The sequence below is a fragment of the Ochotona curzoniae genome, unplaced genomic scaffold (genome assembly GCF_017591425.1).
Source record: "Ochotona curzoniae isolate NIBS_2020 unplaced genomic scaffold, NIBS_Ocur_1.0 contig_430, whole genome shotgun sequence".
Taxonomy (NCBI): domain Eukaryota; kingdom Metazoa; phylum Chordata; class Mammalia; order Lagomorpha; family Ochotonidae; genus Ochotona; species Ochotona curzoniae.
In genome coordinates, this window is record NW_024466219.1 from 33726 (window position 1) to 54112 (window position 20387).

The 20387-nt window shown below is 42.5% G+C and overlaps 1 protein-coding gene across 3 annotated transcripts in view; it reads right to left on the reverse strand.

Annotated features, from left to right (window-relative positions):
- Window positions 1-20387, reverse strand: part of STX6 (syntaxin 6) — a 53193-nt gene that overhangs the window by 13774 nt on the left and 19032 nt on the right. For all 3 annotated transcript variants that reach the window (XR_005884460.1, XM_040985334.1, XM_040985333.1), the window contains exons 3-4: window positions 19631-19725; window positions 27-89 (exon numbers count right to left, since the gene is read on the reverse strand). Coding sequence is in view for 2 of the 3 variants with exons in the window: in XM_040985334.1 (XP_040841268.1) it covers window positions 27-89; window positions 19631-19725 (158 nt within the window). In the remaining variant the exon portion in view is untranslated. The remainder of the gene's footprint in view (window positions 1-26; window positions 90-19630; window positions 19726-20387) is intronic.

Genomic DNA, 20387 nt, shown 5'->3' on the forward strand with positions numbered 1-20387 from the left:
CAGACACACTGCTGCTGCTTCCTCACCTGTCTGTTTCTTCTCTCAGATAACGCCTGCACAGATGAGGATGACATCTGATCCTTCATGTCCTAGGAAAAAACACAAGTGAAAACACATTTGGAGCTGAGCAAAACACATATGACCTATTTTTTTTATATATATCAAAAACCATCTGGGCTTTGGTTTTCAGTCTCAAAGGAGGCAAAGAAAAGGACCACCCTGTGAAAACGGTACACAAGTGGGCTAAGATTCACTGAGGGCCAAGCAGGGAGTCACAGCACTCAACACTCACTCAGCACCCCTGCATTTCAGCAAGGATCTGAGAGGCTGCTGTCAGCTCCCTTGCAGGTGAGGAGACCCTGTAGACACAGTAGCCATGTTCCAGCTCAGGCCATCCTAAACACTTCAGGACAAGCACATTGACCACTGGACACCAACTTCTCTTACCTCACTTCTGAGTTGGACTCATGCAGACTGCAACTATTTCTAACCCCAGTGAATTTTTATAGTACTAAGTCATTTTGTGTGGAAAGAAGAATAAATGGGTACATTAATTAGTGTGAAACAAAACACTTTAAGAGCTACTGTGCTTATCATAGTTAACCACAATCCAATATAGTATAAAAATGATTTGAACTAAGCATATAATGAATAAAATGTTTAAAAAGGCTGTCAAAATGCCTTAAGGTTTTCTATTGGCAAGTAGACTATATTACAGACACCAGTTTCCTGGTAGCAAGTAGACTATTTTGCAAGTGCACGTTATGGAATTAGACTTTCAGAGCTTGCGCCAAGTCCCCTGACAAGCAGAGATATGGATCAGACAGCACCCAGCTCCCACATTTGGCTACTGCATTAATTCTGAGTGACATAAGTGACCAGGAGACACCATGAACAGCAGCAAATGACCTGATCAGACAGCTGTCTGCAGAGCTCACAATTCGGTGACTTGTCCCTGAGGGATTGTTGAAATGCAGCACTGCAGGAGTTTAACCAGCACCTTGGGCGTCTTTCAACTGAGAGGCCACATTTTCTGGACTACTGGAATCATTTCTGATCACAAAGTTGAAAATGACTCTGACACTTACTCAGTTCCACTTCCCAAAATATATTAACACCATGTAAAACAGTGTCTAAAATGGCCACCAGGAACCCATTTTTTTTTAATATTGAATTAATGGCACAATTCCATAGAGTCTAGAATCTCCACTCCTCCAAATTCCCAACCCCCAACTAATTTTCCCCATATTGTTATAATAGTATAGTCCTTCATAAGCAGTTATAATTCCATCAGTCTATTATTTAAATGTGCCCTGACATTGCTGATACAGACAATGTCAGACAGTTAAGCATCCCATTGTGTACATATGTCCAACAGTTTCATTGGGAGTCCAACCTTGATTCGGAAGCAGGGATGCATGATGTATTGTATTTTCACATCTGGACATGGTAGTCTCTATTAGTCTTACCACTATACATTCCCTTAAATAAGAAGCCATGAAACAAGGACAACAACAGGTATGAAGTTAAAACAAACAAACAAAAAGAGGATGAAAAATATACAGCACCATGGAGTCGAGAAAACGCTCCACTGAATAACCAACACATGGGTGACAAAAAGAAAATACAAAAGTGTTTGGGGGCCTGGCGCAGTAGCCCAGTGGCTAAAGTCGTTCCCTTGCACGCACCAAGATCCCATATGGGTGCCAGTTCTAATCTCTGCTTCCCATCCAGCTCCCTGCTTATGGCCTGAGAAAGCAGTCAAGGATGGCCCAAAGCCTTGGGATCCTGTACCCGTGTCGGAGACCCACAAGAGCCTCAGGTTCCTGGCTTCAGACTGATGCAACTCCAGCCATTGTGACCACTTGGGATGTAAATCAATGGACAGAAAAATCTTCCTTCTGTCTCTCCTCATCTCTATATATCTGACTTTCCAATGAAAATAAACCTTTTTAAAAAAAGACTCTTGGGTAAAACAATGCCACTGTGCAATCCATGAGCCAGCAATGAATTTGACAAGATTAAAGAAAATATTTGGAAGAAATGAAAATGCAATAAAAAAAATCAAAACACATGGGATACAGTAAAAACAATATGGAAAGGGATATTGCACTTAAAATTTGCATGACGGTTTCTTTATATTAGAGAACATATGGTATTTGTCCTTTTGGGATTGACTTATTTCACTGAGCATAATGATCTCTAGTTGGGATCATTTAGTTGCAAATGGTATAATTTCATTCTTTTTAATGGCTAAGTAACATTCCATGGAGTAGATGTACCACAGTTTCTTTAACCACTCCTCTTTGGAAGGGTATCTGGGTTGTTTACATAGCTTTGATATTGTAGACTGGGCTGCTGTAAACAGAGGATTACAAATCCCCTCTCATATGCAGTTTTCATTCCCAGTGGGATAGCTGGGGGACTCATGCTTTTTAGGACGTACTTCCTAGCATGTATGGATAAAAGTGGCATTTTGGCCTCTGAACATTCTCTATATGAAAGTCTCTACTGTCACAAGTCGGGAAAGAGAAGGTGAAGACAGTGATCATGAGTGCTGGCCATGCCTGCGAAGCTTCTGAGTATGTTGGGTTTGAGTTCTCTGAGCTAAACACCACAGACGTGTCTTTCTTTGAATGTGATATTTTTATAAAATTGGGTGGCAAACTGGACCAACCCTTTAAAATACCCTTTAAAATGACCTGATATTCCACATGGCTCAAAATATCTATCGTTTGACCTGCCGACCTGTGATCTATGAACCAACCCCTCTCTGTGTGTGTGCCATGTCTGGTTCCTCCAGTAACCACCACTATGAAGAAAGTGGTTCAACAACCGCAGGAAGGTGTCCCAGGCAGTTGCACACTTGAAACACTTGTCTGCAGAAAGTGCAACATGATCCCCTGCTGACTGGAGTACCTTCAAGTACAAATCCCTTCAGATCCTGGAAAGTCTGTTCCTTTCTGTAGTCAGACAAATCTACCAGACAGTTCCAGAACCACTTCATTATCCAGTGAATATCCATTCAAGAGCGCTAAATTGGAAGCCTGTACAAAAAGCTTCCCTTAACACATGTGCTATAATATACAAATTTCTATATTTGCGGGCCCGGCGCGGTGGAGCAGTGGTTACAGGTCCTCGCCTTGCACGCCCGGCATCCCATATGGGCGCCGCTTCTAATCCCGGCAGCCCTGCTTCCCTTCCAGCTCCCTGCCTGTGGCCCGGGAAAGCAGTCGAGGACGGCCCAAAGCTTTGGGACCCTGCACCCACATGGGAGACCCGGAAGAGGCTCCTGGCTCTGGATCGGTATAGCATTGACCGTTGTGCTCACTTGGGGAGTGAATCATCGGACGGAAGATCTTCCTCTCTGTCTCTCCTCTCTGTATATACGCCTTTCCAATAAAAAAATAATAAAAATAAATCTTTAAAAAAAATTTTTAAATTTCTATATTTGTTACTACTTAACATCTATCTCTGTATTTTGATGAATTTCTATTTCACAATAATTATTTTATATAAACTGACAGCAGCAAATAAAACACTTAATATTAAAAAAAATCCATCATCTTAACCCAGTAATTCCACTGACAGGAATATATATAAACACACACACACACACACATATATATATATATGAATAGCAGTAGCTGCTGGTTCAAGTATTTGGGTCCCTAATGACAGATGACAACTGGAGTAAGTTCCTGGCTCCTGGTTTTGGCCTGGTCCAGACATGAATATGGTGGGTATTTGGGGAGTGAACCAGCAAGCAGACGGGCAAATATATATGTGTGTGTATATATATATTTAATTGGAAAATCAGATTTACACAGAGAAGGAGAGATGCAGAGAAAGATCTTCCATCTGCTGGTTCGCTCTCCAAGTGGCTGTAACAGCCAGAACTGAGCTGATCTGAAGCCAGGAACCAAGAGCTTCTTCAGGTTTCCCAATGGGTGCAGGGTCCCAAGACTTTGGGCAATCCCCTTCTGCTTTCTCAGGCCACAAGCAGGGAGCTGGATGGGAAGCAGAGAAGCCGGGACATGAACTAGTGCACGGATGGGATCACAGCGTATGGAAGGCGAGGACTTTAGCCACTAGGCTACTACGCCGGGCCTGATATGAATATAATTTATGAAAGCAGTAGGATGATTGCTTCCTTAAAATACACAGACATGTGAATGTATACATAACCAGTGTTACTGATAAGAAAAGAGATAACAGCACATCTAAACAGAGGAATAGCAGGCTATGCAGCAGTAGCATACTGCAGACACTTTGCTCCTGAAGGGGCTGGATAACACTATAAAACCAAGATCAAATAAAAAAACATGGGTTCCAGAATAGGCCACAGAAAGTATCACACCGGCATACATTTGGCATGGGTCAGGGGCAGACCAGGCTGAACCAGTTCATATCACCCACTGGTGAATCCGAGCAGCAGAACAGAGTGTGGGTCGAGCCAGGTTTGGTCGCCACAAAACACCAGTGCACATTATGGAATGCCAAGGTGAAGTGACATGTACAGGATGTGACCACAGCACCCAACCAGCACACATGAGAACCAAGGAGGGAAGGGGCGAAGCCGGCAGGGGGAATGTGGGGGTGCTCCCCTGCAGGACAGTTACTCCCACTGGAGAGAGCAAGTGAGCTGGGATGGGGACAGACCAGACTAGGCAGGGCTACAACACCTGTGGGCTTCATGTGGGCTAGATCAGGGAAAAGGAAGGCTAGGCTGATTGTTCCTACTGATGCAAACATAAAACAGAGCAGGTGAGGGTAGCTTCGGCTTTGCTGCAGCATCAGCTGGCAGAAGCTGGCATTGGGGGCTAATTCTGTCAAGTTAAACTGCAGAACCACCTGGAGAGTGCATAATCCGGGAATGGGAGTGGCACAGAAAGGAAATAGTGGCATAGAAAGGAAATGGTGGCATAGAAAGGAAATAGCCTCCCTCTTCGATTACCACTCCCACTGGAGGGCACGAAAACCAGGACAGGAGTTGGGGTGGCTAGACAGAAGGGCACCCAACAGCATGTATGTGGGCTAGATAGTCGGGCTGGTTGGGTTGAACTAGGCTTCGATGCCCACTGACATGTATGAGAGCTGAATGGGATGTGGGACAGACTGGACTAGTCTGCTGCACATAATGGCAAGCATGGGAACCAGGATGGGGCGGGCCTGGTGGGGGTTATTATGGGTCGCTCTGACTAGGCTACAGTTCCCACTGGTTTATGTGAGGGCTGAGTGTGTGCTGGGCAGAATCAGGTTGGACTGCAACACCCATTGGTTCCAGTGGAAGACAGGGCTGGAAACAGAACCAACCGAGCAATTATAACAACCAGCTGATTGGGGCAATGGACTGTACCGGGTCCCGTACTTGCAAAGTACACACAAGAATCTGGTCTGGGAACACCTCAGACAAAATTTCTTTAGGGATCTCCCCAATCGAACTGCCAGACTCAGATCCCTAACCATGAAAAGACAAAGGTCAGAACAAGTCAGTCAACTACCTCAGCCATATGTTGGCAGTGAAAAACTGGGCAAATGGAGACACTAAGATGGACTATGTCAACCAGTGGATTCTTCAGCAACCTCATCGTGCTTGGAATGGCAAGATTGGCAGCAATTCATAACTGTTGAACTATCAAAACAAATTGAGCAAGACCCTCAGAGCATGCCCCACATCAGGGACCTGGGATGGGTGGGAGACTGGGTGGGGCTTCTCCCTTTACCTCCCCCTTTACCCCATATACATGACAAAAACTTTGTGGAAATAATAGTCTTACTCACTTTCCTGTAGCCCTGGAACCTTTGTGCCCTAATTAACTATGTAAACATTGTGAGAAACATAATAAAAAATGGGGAAAAAAAAGGAAAATTTTTCATGGCCAAAACCTAAACAAAAAACAAAAACAAAAAACAACCATGGGCTCAGTAATATTCAGAGAAGTACTTCTAAGAGGCATTTCCCCCATTAAGGTTTTAAAAATAAAGGTGAATCAGACCGATTATACTCAGTGTTGTTGAAAGTTTTCAGAAATACAAAGCTGTCTGTGACATAACATAATTGATAAGGACTCTCTGTAGGATGTTTTAAAAATATTAACCAGTATTTGAAATATGCATTCTCAATGAATGCTTTGCTATTCACACTATCCAGGCTGTGCAGTCATTGAAATGACTAAGTATCTATGGGTGGGCCAGGATAAAATAAATCTCAACAGTAGCACACTAAAGAGAGCCTGAGAGACATCGGTTCCAGGAGGGGCATGTGAGCCATGGCTGCTGATACGTGGGCTAGCAATCGTGCACTCCATCTCGGCTCTGCTCACAGCCTAGCTTCCTGCTACAAGTGCACCCTGAGAAGCAGCAGGTGCTGCTTCAAGTATTTGGGTCCCTAATGCCAGATGACAACTGGAGTGAGTTCCTGGCTCCTGGCTTTGGCCTGGCCCAAACATAGATATGGTGGGTACTTGGGGAGTGAACCAGCAAGCAGATGGGCAATCTCTCTGGTGTCTGTCTCTCACACATATCCTATTTATCTACCTTTCTAACAAAGTGGAAAAAAAATACTAATAATCTAGAGTGGTATTTAAACACATTTTTTAATAGATTTGGATTCAAGACTTTGTTAATCCTTTCAGAAGAAATGCAAAGTTGAGCAAAACACTCAATTTGCCCAAGTGTCTATTTCTTCTGTACATGTGGGGTCATGTGGGAACTAGGGACTGAGGGGTGTGCATAAAACCTGGTGACAGTAGCCAGCAATGCGCTATTCGCAAACACCATGGCACAAGGTCAAGGCTCAGCCAGATCCGCTCTATCCCAGGCAGGAGGCTGTCCATGCATCAAAGGACTGCACTTATTGCACATTAATAAACTAAAATTTAAGTTCAAGTACAAAAAATCTTTTAAGTGTCTCTGGAAAAAACTTGATTTCCATACCTACTGTTTTCAAATGTTAGGGTTTTTGTTTTTTTTTTCTGTTTTTGCTTTGTTTTTAATTAGAAAGGCAAAAGGATGTCTGGCACAATGGCTCAGGTGGCGTTAGTTAGGGTTGGAGAAGAGGGAACCTGGATGTAAACAGAGGAGGTGAGCAGAAATGCCTGTGGAGTAGGAGACCAAGAGGCAGGTGGAGGGAGCATCCCAAGCAGCCGCGGCTCACCTGGCTCAGGGTTCCCCAGCACCAGACTGTGACTGCACTGTCACCAGGACAAGCTGGACAACAGCAGCCGGAGCTGCTCAAGGGGCTGGGGAGATGAAGGGAGGCAAAGTCACAGGCTGTGGTTTCAGCTCAGGTAGAGGACCCCAGGCAGGAGGGGCTGGAGGTCGTCTGGGCCAGTGTTTGCAGGCCAATTATTTGGCCTCTAGCAGAGTTTCAAATGGCCCGGGGGTCAGTTTTTTCCACTATGAGAGTAAATCCTGGCATACATGTGACAGGGTTGATTAAGGGTTAGATGCATGATGACTCAATAGCTAAATTCTTACCTTGCAAGTGCTGGGATACCATATGTATGGTGGTTTGTGTCCTAGCTGCTCCTGGTTTCAGATTGGCTCAACTCTGGCTGTTGCAGCCACTTGGGGAATGAATCAGTAGATGTAAGATCTTTCTATCTCTCCTCCTATCTATAAATCTGTCTTCCCAATAAAAATTTAAAAAACTTTAAAAAAGAAAAAAGAAAGACCAGAAGAGACAGATGCATTCCCCAGATCCCAGAGCTACAGTGTTCCCATCAGTGGGAAACTGAGGTCAAAGTCAGAACCAGGCACAGCACCCAGATGCTCCAAGACAAGACGCAGTAATAGTCACTTGTAGGACATTGTGAGCCTGGAAGGTCAGCGAGCACAGGTTTGCAGTTCATTGGACAATATTTGCATGACAACAACCAAATGGCTACCTTTGGTATAAACAGTATGTAAATCAGAACACCTGGTGGAATATACAAAACAAAAGGAATTCCAATCAAGAGAGGGAAACAGTACGGACTCTCAGTGTATAAAGTCTGATGCCCCTAATAAACTTCGGCTTTGACCATCAGTCAGGGTCCATGCGTGTTATTATCAGCTCCGTGCACCAAGTCCGTCGCTGCGGGACAGCGACAAGTGACGCCTGAACAGGGACTTGAAAGTAGAAAAGAAAGTGCAGTGGAGACCCCCACAGGAAGTGGTGAGTGGGACAATGGGCCAGAACCAATGTAAGGCACAGTCGTTTATCTCCCTTGTGCAGAATTTTTTGGTGAAAAGTGGAGCAAAGGTAACTAGGCAGCAATTGCGTTCTTATTTAGAGCTTATTGGTGAATATAATCGTTGGTCTCCAGATGAATGGACACTAGAAACTGGACTTAAGAATTTTACTCAGAAAAATGCTGAAAAAGCTGGAAGGATAGAAGATATTAGTTTCTGGATTATATCAGCTTTAATTAGAGCTGTTATTATAATTTTAGAAGGGGAATGTGCAAGAGACTCCTAAGAGGAGACACCCCCAAAATGTAGCCAAAAAAGAAGTGTTTCATAATATGGACAAGGAAGAAAGAGAAAGAGGACTCTTAAGAGGTCCACCTAACAGGAAAGGCTACTGTAATATTTCTAAAAAAGAAACATCTCATAGTACAGATGAGGAGGATGGCAAAGAGCAGTCTGTGAGAGATTTCCCTAACGGGAGACGCCACTGTAATGTGGCTAGGAAAGAAATGGCTTATACTACAGATGAAGAAGATGAAAAAGAATGTGTTAGAGACCCTCCTGTGAGGATATGCCACTGTAATGCAGCTAAAAGAGAAAGGCCTTATGCTGCAGATGTGGAAATTAGGAAAAGAAAACTCAGGAGAGATTCTCCTAATGAAAGATGTTACCATAATGTGACTGAAAATGAAATGAGAACTAAGAAAAAGAAGAAAATTTGTAGTGTTAAACCACAAGATTTCTCTAGTGAGGTAAACAAGGATAGGATAATGGAAGAGTTAAATACCAGCCCATGCCATCTCACTCTTAAATCTGATCAAAGACTTCCAAATGTCTGATGTTCCCCGGAGACCTCATGTCCGATTGCTTTTTCCAATCATACTTAGTCAAGAAAACCATCAACCTATCTATGAAAGCCCAGATGTTAATGCCATCACAGCTTTTAAAAAGGCTTGCTTGTCCAACAGACCTACTTATTCGTATGTGTGGAAATATTTAAATGGCTGGAGCCAGGGAACAAACTGGATTCCTTATGATTTTGAAGTAATAGCAAAAATAGGACTTTCTCCTCAATATTTACAATGGAAAATGTGGAGAAGCGATATGGCTAAGGAAAAATTGCGATCCTTAAGAGCATCAGGTCGTCAATTGCCTGGAAGGGGGCAACTGACTTATGATATGTTAGTCGGAGATGGACAGTTGCTTACTACAGAGCAACAGATACTGCTACCTCAAGCTGCGCTCATTCATATTCGAGATGTAGCATTGTGGGCATGGGAGAAAATTGAAGCTGGGTCTGAATTTGCCGGCAGTTATACAAAAGTCTTTCAAAGAGCCAGAGAATCTTATGCTGATTTTGTAAGGCTTTTGACAGACTCCAGAGAAAAACAAGTTAGAGGAGAAGGCACTAGGAAATTGTTATTAAAGCAACTGGCTTTTGAGAATGCAAACGAGGATTGCCAGGCTGTTATTTGTCCTATAAAAGAAAAGGAAGATCTTTTGGGTTACCTCAAAGCCTGTGGCAACATAGGCACATTTAAACACGGTGCCCGCCTAGCAGCACTTGAAACTTTTGCCATTCAAAAGCAAATGAATGCTAAATGTTTTAACTGTGGCAAGCCAGGACACCTGAGAAAAAATTGCCGGATGCTTCCTACAACTCAAAGATACCTCGCTGATACTTCTAACAGTCACTCCCCAGGAATATGTCCTAAGTGCCAAAGAGGCCAGCACTGGAAAAAGGAATGTAAATCTAAAGTTGATCATGGTGGCAGACGCCTGTGGCCAGAAGACTCCTGGAGAAGCCATTCCCAGGTCCCAAACATTCAGGAGTTTACAAAACAGGAACATCCTATTCAATTTGTGCCTGCAGAGAAGCTTCAAACTTAAAATAGCCAGCAAGTAAATCCTGGAGGCTGAAATTCCAATCAATTGTGGTGAATGCATGTTATTCATATAGCACTTTTTCTATACAGCATTGCTTAATCATGTATGCCAATTTTTAAGTACAAGTTTTTACATTAAGTTATGTTCTCTGTCTCATTAAGTTCTTATTGTTTAAAATTAACAAAGTGATATTATTGCTTTAAGGAGTATTTGGGCGACGGCATCATATCGTTATAAGGTGAAAGTTTGCTGTTTTTGTGTTAATGTACCCAGGTTGTAACTGCATGTCTTTTGGAATATTTTATAATGCTGAGGACACTGGAATACAAGAAAACTGGGATACAGGCCTTCAGTTTAACTGCTAGATTTCACAATATTGACCAATTTCAAGGTCTTTTGTTGTGATAAATGTTTAGCTAACAGATTTCATCTGCATATCCATTGCAACTTTTGGGAACTTGGAATTCAAAGAAAAGACTGGGCTTTTGTAAATCTTGAAGGTTTTTTGGGGAGACATTTTAAAAAAAGGAGTGAAATTTTATCGTAATTTTGGTATAGAATTGAACTGTAACACACTGTTAGATTATTTCAAGCTATAAGTTAAATTAATGTGATATCGTCTACAAAGTGTTTGCATGTATTAATGTAATTCTCGTACTTTTGGCTAGTAATCAAATCTCTCACTGCCTTTAATGTGTCAAGGTTTTGTATTTGTTTTAAAGATATTTGAGTGACTTCTCACATCAATAACCAATTGTAATGTATAATGTGTCATGCTAACTTCAACAACAAATCTTTCAGATATTTTCAGCTACTTTAAAAAAGCATTTAAGTATTCAAAAGTTTCAAATCCTAGGGCTTCCCTTGGTATTCTTATGAGGCCTCAAGAATGCCAACGGATCTATCTCCTGTTTTGTGGAGACAGTTGACCAGGCTATTGAATTATATTAAGATTATTGCCAAATGCAAAATGGAGTAAAATTTTATTGTGTCAAAATGTTGTATGCTTCCATGGAATTCTGAAGGTTTAAATTTTAGTTTACATGCTTTTAATGATTTAGCTCTAAAGTTGTATCTGGTTGTTTACTATGCATTCTTAGATGCCTATATTACTGGGAAGACTGAAATTTGCATTTTTAGATTGATAGAGGGATTTCATAGCGGCGATCAATGTTTTCCACTGAGTTTCTTGGTTCAAGATTATTGATTTAATATCATTTCACTTACAGATTTCTGGTGAACACTACTACTAAGCTTGGTTGAGAATAATATTTTAAGTCTCCAAAAGTGTGTGTGTGTCTGTGTGTGTGTGCGCGCATACATGTGTGTCTTAACATTTTGTCTTTTGTAAAAGTTGTTTAAAATTGTTATCATGTGTTGCTGTTTGCTTAGCAATAAGAGCAGGTGGCCTTGGGATTATGGCAACCTACAGCCACTCCCCAGAGCTTTCTGATAGAATTATAAAAGTATCTACATGATTTTAAACTATTACTAAATCTAATTTACTTTGTCCAATAATATATGTTTTAAAATCAGAGGGGGGAATATGCTACCCCTGTGCATGCATTAATTTGGTCTTATTCACCTTAAATTTTCTTCAGATTTTGCCTCTAGTGAGCAGCAGCTCTATGTTACTGGAGGCAGTTTGCAGGCCCAACGCAGATGTCTTTGGTTTGATGGAGGGACCTAGCCACTCATAAGTGTAGAGGTCCTGACTCCTTGCTAACTGTGGGAAGAGGATATGCTTATTTTCCCAGGAACTGAGCTGCAGCCTGTGTGGATGCCAACTCGTAACGTAAAGTCTTGGACTCCATTCAATGGAGGAAGCTCCTGCAGTAAGACAGCTTCACGACCTCATCCTGAAAGATGCATTACCATCAAGGAAATATTGGAGGAGGAGGACAGACCCCTCCCAATACCAGGTGACATGAGGGGTTCTAAGAGATTGGTGCATCAAGCACAACTGTCCCTGACATTATGTACTTGATAATACAACTGAATGATTGATACTGTGGAACACTAATAATCTATGGGAAAGGTTATGCTCTTGTCCCTAGAATTTCCTGATAGATCCTCAAAACTGAGGTTTCCCTATGGCTCATCTGACCTTGGAAGTGCAGCAACTCCCTTCAATGCAACGCTGCCCCTGGAGAAGATGGAAGCCCCAGTGGAACTGCCTCTAAGAAGTGAAAACTAAATTGGTTTAATATTCCTCTTCTTCCACTTCAGGTCAGGAGTGCAGAGAAATTCTCCACCTTCTTAGAATGTTTGAGGAAGACTTTAAGTGTAACTTATTATTCATAGATAACAAATTCTTAACTGCCTTAGACATTAGAAAAGCCATATTAATTTGTGGTAGGATCCAAGGACGACTCTGACACCCTCTTAAAGGAGGTTGTGTGTACAGAGCAGCAACGGATCTCAAGGCGGAGCAGGAGGATAAGAGGAGCTCTCTATCCTAGTCCCAGAGACCCCCAGAGGTCTCCCATGTGCTTTCACTACAGAAGCAGTGGATGCCTGCCTCATCAAGGAGGACCATATCCCGACTGCCAAGGGGATTACAAGGAAGGTGAGAGCCCTTGGAGGCCAAGAACTCTGAGGTCAGTCCTTTCCTAGTGAATTTCCCACATGGGATCGAAGCAGCCCAGTTCCCTCGTGATAGGGTCTGGTGACATTGGAACTTCAGCCAGGAGCCCCGGGTGGCACTCAGAGACGACTGGACTCAGAGGAGGAGCTTTCCCTAATTCTTACCTAGCTCCAGCCGTGGTTCCCAGCCCTCTCTTACACTGACCATCAGGGTTGCTTGTGAGCCCCAAAATTATTTTAGATACTAGAGACTAATAAAGGTCAGCTAACTGATAATCACTCAACTTGTACCTAACTGATCAGGCTACAGAGAGACATGGATATAGAACATTTGGAAGAGTCAGAACAAAGGCCAATTAACCTATAATTGCTCAGCCTGTACTTACTGGTCAGGCTCCCTATTTGCTTTTTATGGACTTTATTAGGTTAGGATATAGAGTTAAATTCTTCTTCACTCACTAGGTTGTTGGAGATTTCCCTGCTCACCTGCCTAACGCTTTTCTATGATTTGGTAGAATTATAAGACTGTTTTGATTCTCCTAAATGCATAGAAATCTGTAAAATCACACTTCAATTATATAAATGGCAAGGCTTAAATTTTAAGTTGAGATTCTCCCCAAAACTTTCATCAACTGTTAACACTAACTGAATAGAAACTGTGATGTTAAGTTTATACTCAGCTGTTACATATGATGGATGTTCACTGTTCCTGTGCAACTCTGATTTAGGTTGAATTCAAAAACATGTTAGCTCGGGAGAAATTATAGCTGTTAATATATATAACATTGTTTCTCCCCATTCTTCTGCTCTTCCAAGAGCATGTTCCCCCAGCTTACAACTTTCAGGCCTAATTTTATAAAACACAGAAGGGGGATTTGTAGGAAGACATTGTGAGCCTGGAAGGTCAGCGAGCACAGGTTTGCAGTTCATTGGACAATATTTGCATGACAACAACCAAATGGCTACCTTTGGTATAAACAGTATGTAAATCAGAACACCTGGTGGAATATACAAAACAAAAGGAATTCCAATCAAGAGAGGGAAACAGTACGGACTCTCAGTGTATAAAGTCTGATGCCCCTAATAAACTTCGGCTTTGACCATCAGTCAGGGTCCATGCGTGTTATTATCAGCTCCGTGCACCAAGTCTGTCTGTCTAAACCACCAGGCCAAAGTTCCCCTCATCAACTCTGTACCTTATTTAAGAATTTTATGTATGTATGTGTTTACCTGTGAGAAATTTGGTTCACTCTCCAAATAGCTGTCAGTAGGCCCATTCAGAAACTAGGAGCTTTTTCAGTGTCTCATGTGGATGCAGGGGCTCAAACACTGGGGTCATCTTCTGCTGCTTTCCCAGGTACCTTAGCAGGGAGCTGAATTAGAAGTGGAGCATCTGGGACTCGAATCAGTGCTGCCAGCACTGCAGATGATGGTTTTACCCATTATGCCACAGTATCAGGCCCCAATTCTGACTTTTATAAACTCTAACTATAGATCAAATATTTCCAAAGGAAATTGTACATCTGAATTAAGTATTAACATAGATGACAGATTTAGAAGCATAGTACAAGAATTCTTTAAAATATCACGTCTTCCCCAACAAGTAGCAGAAAATCTAGAAACAAGTGGACATCTTGTGATGCAACTGCTGTTGTCAGCTCTTGTTAATACCCTGTGAGCTCTTCCTCCTTCTCACTTGTTGGCCATTAGGGTTAGTGGTGAATTAAGCCTGTAATTATATAGTAGACTGAAACTATGTCTTTGCGAATATTAAAGAAAATATAAAAGGAAAGAAGGAAAAAGGGGGATTGGGGGAGGGAAGGAAGTATTTTTCCTTAGAACTGTACCCATAAAATCTATCTCTGTACATTAATAAAAACGTGAAAGATTACTCTCATTTATGTACAAATATAAACCTTTACTTTGCCCACAATAGCTGGAACTGGGCTAAAGTCAGGAAGTCATGGACCCAAGCTGGGTCTCCCACATGCATGGCAGGAATCCAATTTCCTCTGCCATCACTGTTGCCCCTCAGGGTGCACATCACCAGGCAAGAGTCGAGAGAGAAGGTACGAAAGCCAGGTGCCTCAGGATGGAGCATAGTGTCACGTCCATCTTAACTGTTAGACCAAAAGCTGCTGCTCCTCACTCCTGTATCCCTTACACTGATTACATATTAAACTGGTAATAGGTTAGTTTAAAATAAAATACAGTGGGACCAGTGCAGTGGCTCTCTCACTAATCCTCCACCTGCAAGTACCTGTTTATAGCCTGGAAAGCAATGAAGGAGGGTCAAAAGCCTTAGCATCTTGCACCCACATGGGAGAGCCAGAGGAGGCCCCTGGCTACTGGCTTCTGATCGGATCAGCTCCTGTCATTCTAGCCATTTGGGGAGTGAACCAGCAGATGGAAGATCCTTCTGTCTCTCCTTCTCTCTGAAAATTTGCCTTTCCAATAAAAATTTTGAAATCTTAAAAAGAATACAATAAGTTCGATTGTTGCTATAATTTCAGTATGGCTCCAGGAACCTCAGAAATGATCTAAGTGGCTCCCATCCAATTCCTACCGGGAAGCACTGTTCCAAAGACAGCTCTGCAGAGAAAGAAGCTAAATAACCTCCAGACACCTCACAGGACATTACAGGGCACCATGCCATTCGTCTTCACATCATGAGTGTGCACATCTCAGTGAGCACAAAATAGTTCAAAACACATAGCATCAAGGAGAAGATTCACAGAATGCATTTCTTATACATCATATTTGTTTGCATTTGAAAATAACAAATATAGAATAATTTTTTAAAGATTTATTTTGTTTTTTATTGGAAAGTCAGATACACAGAGAGGAGGAGAGACAGAGAGGAAGATCTTTCATCTGCTGATTCAGTCCCCAAGTGGTCACAATGGCTGGAGCTGCGCCAATCTGAAGCCAGCAGTCAGGAGTCTCCTCCGAGTCTCCCACAAGGTTACAGGATCTTAAGGCTTTGGGCTGTCCTCGACTGCTTTCCCAGGCAATAAGCAGGGAGCTGGACAGGAAGCGAGACCACTAGGATTAGAACTGGTACCCATATGGGATCCCAGTGTGTGTAAGGTGAGGACTTTAGCCACTAGGCTCCTGCACAGGGCCCCAGAATATTTTTAATTTAAAAAAATAAATAAATAAAAACACCTATGAGCACAAAACATTACAGTCACAACTAGGTGAGAACAGAATTGCCATACATGGAGAGGAAAATCAGTAAGAAAATACAGCAAAGGTTTGTCTGGGTGTAATTTTTAATTTGGGTTTCTTGTTTGATTTTTTTCTTCTTATAAAATTTTCTAGTTTTCTTTAATTAGCATTATTTCACTGTAACTACTTTTGTAAAATCTACATCTAGAGCCTAGTCTTTAAAGTTTGCTGTTTGATATAAACCTGTAGTGTGTATGTGTGAGAGAGAGAGAGCAAGCGAGCCTGACCAAGGCTTGAAGGGGTAAACCTTCCAACATCCTTATGCTGAGCTCCCAGCTACCTCCCTGCTACAACAGCTTTTGATCTGCAAATCACCAGATATCACCCAGTACACACTTTAGCAGGAGGACTTGGAGTTTTTACCAATGTGACTAAAGAGATAAACATTTTGTAATAGCCTATCATGTTCAAAATGCAAGTATTTCTCTTCAATCAGCACAAGTTTAGAGACAGCATGGTTCTCCACCCAAAGAACATAAGCAGCCTGGCTACTCAGGCCTCCGCTTCCAAAGCAAGTGGTGACACTTGTACATCCAGAGTGTCCCATGGGGGTCTCATGGCCCCTGTGCACACGTCGTCATTGAACCCTCTCTGACTCATTGAAACTATCTCTACTTCAACTTCTAGTGAACAAAACCATCCAGCCCTGATTCCCTTAAACAGTAAGAAAATGTCTGAAAGGGCAAGATCAGCAAGACTGAGGTCCCTGAGTAACTTGTTATGGTTAATGTTTACTAAGACCACAGCTTAGTGCGACACTCAGGTTTCCAGCCCCTCACTCATTCTCTACAAAGCCAACCGCATGACTGGCTGGGATACAGCCCTTCAAACAAACCTCCCTGAGAATCTCCACAGGAAGGATGAGGCAGCCTCAAAAAATAGCAAAGCCGTTTACCTAAAAACTAAAGTATTTTGCTCCCATTAGTAAAAACTGTACAACTTAGAAAGGTACAAGAGAAGTACACAGCCAGGCAATCTGACTAAAGCAAAACCCAGGGACAGTGACAGAACAAACAGAAAAACTGACTCTCATAGCCAGGAAACACCCTACTACTATCACAGCCTCTTCCTCCTGGAGAGGGGAGAGTACCTGGGGCAGATGCTGACTATTTAAAAATACCAACACACAACTTGAAGTAACATGAAATGAAAGGCTGCCAACAAAGGTGACAAAAGAGCTTACACAAACTTGTAACTCGTTTCTCAAGTCTGTGAACTCTCTGAGCCCAGAGATCTTGCAAATGACTTTACTGGAATGCAATATCAGATGAAAACAATGTGGGAATTTTTAAAAAATCTGCTTTGGTTTTTAATCAGGTTAGCATTATGACAATTTTTTTCTCTTTTAAAAAATTTCAGTGTTTACTAAAATCAGATCAGCAAAAGCTGTTAAGGTTAGCCCAAGAAGTACTAACAGCTTCTCTCAAACAGTCCCAAATTAAAACAAGAATGCCTAAAAACTCAATTCAGTCATATAGCTGAGTATGGTTCAGATCTCAACCCCAGGACAATTCCAAGTATTGACTTGTTTTGGAATGTTTCTTTCTTTTTAATTAAAACAAATTAAAGATCCTGATTATTAGAAAGGCAGAGTTACAAAGAGACACAGAAGATCTTTTTTCAGCTGGTTCCCTCTTTAAATAGCCACCACTACTGGAGCTGGACCAGTCTGAAGCCAGGAGCCAGGATTGTCATCTGGGTCTCCCATGTAGGTGCAGGGGCCCAGACACCGGAACTACCTTCTGCTACTTTCCCAGGCACATTAGCAGGGAGTGATTGGACAAGGAGCAGCCAGGACTCTAACTAGCACCCAGATGGGATACCAGTACTGTGGGCAGTCTACACCCCCAGCACCAGCCCCTGGAATATTTCTAAGAACACACTTTTCAAAGCTTTTCAGCTTATAGAAAATCAATTTGTATCTTACTTCCAATTACACCAGTGAAGTTAACTTCAATACACTGACTTCTGAATTCTAATGTGTATAATTTGCAAGTATCACCTGAAACTAATGATTAGGGTCACAAATATCTACCTCACTGCATGACACCACACTCAAATATTAACATCTACAGAAAAGGTCCTTCCAAAAATCTATTACAAAAAAGAACAGAAAGGAAACAACATTGATAAAATAATAACTAGGGAAGCTTCTCTATCAGAGCAGCATTGTGAACTAGCTTGAAACAAAGCATGCCCACACCACACTGTGTACAGATGGACAGGTGAGTCCTGAAGCTCAGAGAGGCTTCTGAGTCTGGCTACACAACAGAAGAGATGTCTGATAGAAACACAGTGCCTGAGTAAAAGAGAAAAACATCAAGTTCAGGGATAAACTGAATTTGAAATGGGTCAAAGGCAAATCTCTAGATGTAAATTCTGGCAGAGCAATGCCTTGGTGCACCCTACTGGTGCCACCTGGCTCGCCAATATCCCATACTAGTGTGCTTGGGTTCAAGGACTGGCTCTGCTCCCATTTCCTGCAGGCATCAGTGATGGCTCCAATTCCTGGATCCCTGTCACACACGGGAGACCTGGTCTGAGCTCTAGGCTCCTGGCTTTAGCTTGGCCCAGTCATCATGACCTGCTTGTTTTTGTCTCTCTCAAATAAGCAAATAAATAAATTTTTGAAAAAAGATTTATTTTCATTGAAAAGGCAGATCAGATTTATTGAGAAGGAGGGACAGAAAGATCTTTCATCTGCTGGTTCACTCCCCTCAACTGGCTGCAACGGCTGGAGTTGCACTGCGCTGATTCGAAACTAGGAGCCAAGAGCTTCTTCCGAGTTGTCCACATGAGTGCAGAGTCCCAAGACTTTGGGTCATCTTCTACTGCTTTCCCAGGCCATAAGCAGGGAGCTGGATGGGAAGTGGAACAGCCGGGGCACAAACTGGTGTCCATATGGGATCCCGGTGTTTGCAAGGTGAGGATTTAGTCATTAAGCCCACACTGGGTCCCCATAAATAAAAATTCTAAAAATAAGATCTTTGGCAAACACAGACCAAGGTTCCTGTCTGAGATGACTTGAAAAGCTGCAATGCTAGCACCAGTGTGATCCTAAGTCTTTTTATTTGAGGAAGCTGCTTTCTATTACATATGTGAAAGACAGCTGGCTCCCTTACATCTCATTATGCTAATCCAAGAGCTTAGCCATACATTTCCAAAATATAAAACACATCTTACAGACATAGGTTTTAGTTAACTGATTCTTTCTCAGCTATTTAAATTAAGAATATTATTACAAACATTTTGGGACCATTTTTTACATTCCAATAGATGCTTCCTTGATCTAGAAAATCCTCAGTGGCTGTCACACAGTTGCACATGAAATGCCACTAGCAGTGATTACAACAGTTCTAGAAGCCACTCAGATGGCCCATAAGGCTGCCAGCTAAGCCCAGCAAAGGCTTCAACAATGCAAACAATTTCCAAATCAAACAGCCAAATTATTCCTATGATGGTTAATTCTTCCTTCTGTTCAGAAACAGAGTGCACTACTACACTAAAAGGCAAAACCCAGTTGCCCTGGGAAGCAAGAGGCAGAACATGCCTCCCACAAGCTGGCATTCTGCTATCTCGCTGCCTGTGCTAAAAAATGAGCCAGACACCCTGAGCATTTGAAAAGCAGGGATTGTTCCTTTCATCCAGAGGAATTATGTGGCAAACTGCCCCTTAACTCACAATAACGGCGATGGATGCTAGGACGTCTAGCTGCTGATCACAGGTCTCCCATAAAGATTACACTTCTTACCCTGACGACTTGCCGCGTGCTTGTAATGAAGGCTTTTCTTATACTCAGTTCAGTGGCATCGAGGTTGAATTTTCTAGGATTTGCTTCAACTATGCGTAGGTCAAAAAGTCAAGGCAAAGTAATTTCATCACCAAAAGCATAATGACCAACTTCCCATTAAACTCCAGAGTCTGTCCCATGTAGGCAAAATCGGACTGAAACGTTCTGCAAATTAGTCACCTCGACAGTAACCACTTTCAGACCTTCCTGCCCACAGCTACAGCTACATCCTGGTCCCAAAGAAGAGCCCAAAATGAAGAGATGCAGCTCCTGTAACTGGACACACGACAGATTTGCGGCCATCCGATGCTGCGAGCTGAGGTCTTCCTGACACTTGCCAGTACTCACATCTATCCTTTTTTGACTTCTGGTTGCTTTTCCCATGGCAGCTTTAGCAAGCCTTTTTCAACTGCCATTCCAAACCCCCGTACTTGTGCTAAGATGTGAACCCAACTTCCCACACTCCAAAGGTCAGTCGCCTTCAATGCCCCTGCACCCCATTGTTAGCCTGGTCATACCCCTACATGACACACAGGGTTCTCTGCACTTCTTGTTACTACTAGCTAATACCTGATCCCTACCCCACCCCAAATCCTCTGCTTTCACAGATCCAATCTCAGTAATGGACAGAACACCAGGTACACGGTGTACCCTCCCTCTCAGTGTTTGCTGAATGAACATGGAGTTATCAGTTGGAATTTCTGCCCTTTTCTCACAA